This window comes from Chenopodium album, chromosome 1 (genome assembly GCF_948465745.1).
Source record: "Chenopodium album chromosome 1, dcCheAlbu1.1, whole genome shotgun sequence".
Classification (NCBI taxonomy): domain Eukaryota; kingdom Viridiplantae; phylum Streptophyta; class Magnoliopsida; order Caryophyllales; family Amaranthaceae; genus Chenopodium; species Chenopodium album.
Window position 1 is genome coordinate 20,800,592 of NC_137834.1, and position 3,570 is coordinate 20,804,161.

Consider the following 3,570-nt stretch of genomic DNA (forward strand, 5'->3'; position numbering starts at 1 on the left):
TGCAACTGAGCACACACTTAAACAATCAAGCACTTATTAGTTTGTAAGTAAGTGAGGTTGTGTCATCATCAAAATCATTAAGTACAACAATTATATATACTTGTATTGAGCCGTGAATATTGATGTGAAATACAAAGATTATTTTGATTATTTGTGCTTAGTATAACATGGTATCAAGAGCCTAGTATGGCTTGGAACATTATCACTCCGATTCAAATTTGGGGAGATAATTATGATGAGTAGGAGAGGGTAGTTAGGACCTTGCATGTTGAAGGCTAAGCGCAAGTATGGCTTCATTGATGGGTCTGTCAAGAAGCCGACTAATACTGATAAATTGGAGGATTGGATGGCCGTTAATGCGATGTTGGTTGCTTGGATTACAAATACCTTGGAACAATTAATGAGGGCTACAATTGGTGAGTACGATGATAGTCAATTATTGTGGAATAATCTTAAAAATCAATTTTGTGCTATTAGTGGAACCCGTATCTGTCAATTGAAGCTTTCCCCGGGTGAGTGCAAGCAGGCTACCACCGATACCGTGGCTGCATATTTTGGTAGAATTTCTAGAATATGGGACGAATTAAATACTTACATTACTGTTCCTACTTGTTCGTGTGGTGGGTGTATGTGTAATATTATGGTGCAAGTGGAAAGATTGCGTGAAGAAGACTTTGTCCATAATTTTTTAATCGGCCTCGATGATGCATATGCCTCGATTAGGGTTCAATTATTGGCTCAAGAACCCTTGCTAACGGTGGATAAAGCATACCAACAAATTATTCAAGCGGGACGCTTAAAGGGAGGAGACACGACAGTGTCTCGTTCGGTGGCTCGTGAAAATGCTATGGCCTTTAAGCTTCAACATGATGTATCATCAAAGCCGCAACTTTCCAGTGAGCAATTTGATTTGTTTTAAAACAATTACAATCGATGGGTCATGATGAAGAAGGGTGTTTTTAGATTATTAGTTACCCCTCATGGTGGGGTGAGCGTGGTCGTGGAGGCTGAGGACAGAGTCATGGTGGCTCTGGAGCACACAAGAGAGGCGGAGGATGTGGTGGGAGCCGAAGCAATACTCCAGCTGCTCTTGTGCACACGAACAAAATAGGTGGCCAATCCATTTCTCAGACCATGCAATCTGGCGCTGCTACGGTGAGTGATGGGGCTACCCTTACAGGCGTGATACCGGCTTAAATTCTGCAAATTCTCAATCATCTCTCTATTATGAAATTAAAACTTCATGGTAAGGATCAATTAGGTTGGATCATTGACATCGGTGCATCCAACCATGTGACTTGTGACTTGTCTCTTTTGACAAATGTGTAAAACCATACGGGTTTGATAACATTGAGTATGATGCTGAGCCTCTAGTCACTTTTTATCGAGTAGAATTAACTCTACATATCTTTCTCTAGTCCATTAAACTTCATCGAGTTTACTTTCTAACGCGATGCGTAGGGAAAGTATTTTAAGTTCTACAAGTTGTACGACATCCATCCCATAAACTAAGGAAAATGGCGTATTTCCTGTTAACGAGCGAATTGACGTGCAATAACCCCAAAGAGCAAAGTGGATTTTGTCAAGCCCATCCTTGTAATTTTCTGTCATCTTCTCAATGATAGTCTTTAAATTTTTATTAGCTATCTCAACTGCACCATTTGCCTAAGGTTTGTATGGAGAAGAGTTATGATGTTGAATGCCAAACTTTTTTTAGCAATTCTTCACATTGTTCTTGAAAGTAAGTTCCACTTATCATTTCATGTGGGACTCCATATCGGCAAATAATGTTTCTTTTGATAAAGATTGCTACATGCTTTGGTGTGAGTTTTGCATATAATGCTGCTTTAACCCATTTAGTGAAGTAGTCAATTGCTACTAATATGTATTCATGGCCTCCTGTTCCGGGAGGAGTAAATTTTCCAATAATATCTATTCCCCATGTTGAGAATGGTCATGGTGATGTATAGGTGTAGAGGAGAGACGGAGGAACATGTTGTAAGTTAGCGTATATTTGACATTCAGGGCATCTTTTGACATATTGATGACATACCTTATTCATGGTAGTCCAATATACCCTTCGCGCATTATTAACGATTTTTTATTAAAAGTTTTGGCACATAGTAGGGGATGATGTTTATAATCAAGTTCAGGGAATTTTGTAAGGAGTTGTATCCCCATGTAAGATAAATAACACTAATGTTGCTTTGATCCTGTAGACACCCAATTGTGTCCCTCCAAGATCAAACCTAGTGATGAATACCTTTCACGTCGAATCATAATCGAATGAAGTGAAAGTGTGAAAAGTCTAGTGTTGCGGTTAGTTTTTATAAAAAAAATCTTTCTTTCTGTTTTCGAAAACCTACTCTATTTTATGAAAATAGCTAGTCTTGTTTAGTTTAGTACATGAAAAGGGTCCAATGATGGTGTAGTTGGATAGGGCTTAAAAAGAGCTTTCCAACGATATATTATAAGCTCAATTCCAGTGAATAATGAGGAAGTTATGGCCAAGATACTAAACTGGGCCCGATTTGATTCTTATATGCGGCCCAATGATCTAGAGGAGGGCCTATTATTAGTTATCATTCCTAAAGCTATTAGGATTGATTATAGTATTCTAGATTATTCTAGAAGGTTCTCTTAAATCCTAATAGGATTAGGATTGATAATTATGTATATGTGTTTTATTTGGAATAAAAGAAGTGCTTTATATGAAAATACGATTTTACTCCTAAAAATGGATTTTACGACTCGATTTTATCAAGAAGTGGATTCCGCGTTGAAAGCGCGTTGTAAACCTTCTGCATCGTCAAACGACAGGTTCGTCGCCTGACGCTGCAGTGCAGCGCCTGGCAACGATTTCGTTTCCTGGCGACGATTCCTGTCGTTGGCGACAGGAAGGTGTTTTATTTCTTTTCAAACTCTGATTTGTTTTTATTGATTCTGGACTATTTTCTTATAAATAGGGTCCTTGGACCTCTGTTTTTCATTATAACAATCATCTCTTTATTCTCTCTCTCAAAAAGCTAGAAGCTTTCCTTCTCTCTCTATTCTTTTTCTAAACCTTCCCTTTTAAAAAAATCCTCATACATTAGCTCTAGAACACTTAGCCAAGTTCGAAGTTGCCTTTGCCCTGGACGTGAAAGGTTGATAATTTCTGAGGTTTGGTCTCAAATCTCTATTTTAATTATTTAATTTAATTCTTTAATTTAATTATTTTCCTTGAAGTTACTAATGTGTGTATTTTCTTATTAGAAAGAGATACGAGGCATCGAAGTAAGTAATTTAATTGTTTGATCTTTTGATATAGAAATCATGTTTAGATTATTGTTTTGATTCCTAGTATCATGTTAGGATGTTTTATTGCTTCCTAGTATCATGTTAGGATGTTTTATTGCTTTCTAGTATCATGTTTAGGGTAACGATTAAATTTATTATATCAATTATGATTTCCATGATGCTTCCTATTTTCTTTCTTAATAGCATGTTAGTATCATGTTAGGGCTAAAGCTTTAATGTTTATTGTTTAGTGACATGCTAGGGTTTGTTATTAATCTTGTTAATATCAGG

At 36.9% G+C, this 3,570-nt stretch overlaps 1 protein-coding gene across 1 annotated transcript; it reads left to right on the plus strand.

The window, feature by feature from the left end:
- Positions 1-265: 265 nt before the first annotated feature.
- On the plus strand, positions 266-919 carry LOC145629237 (uncharacterized). Its single transcript, XM_081681786.1, has one exon. The coding sequence runs from the start codon at positions 266-268 to the stop codon at positions 917-919; it is 654 nt and encodes a 217-aa protein (XP_081537912.1).
- The last annotated feature ends 2,651 nt before the right edge of the window (positions 920-3,570 follow it).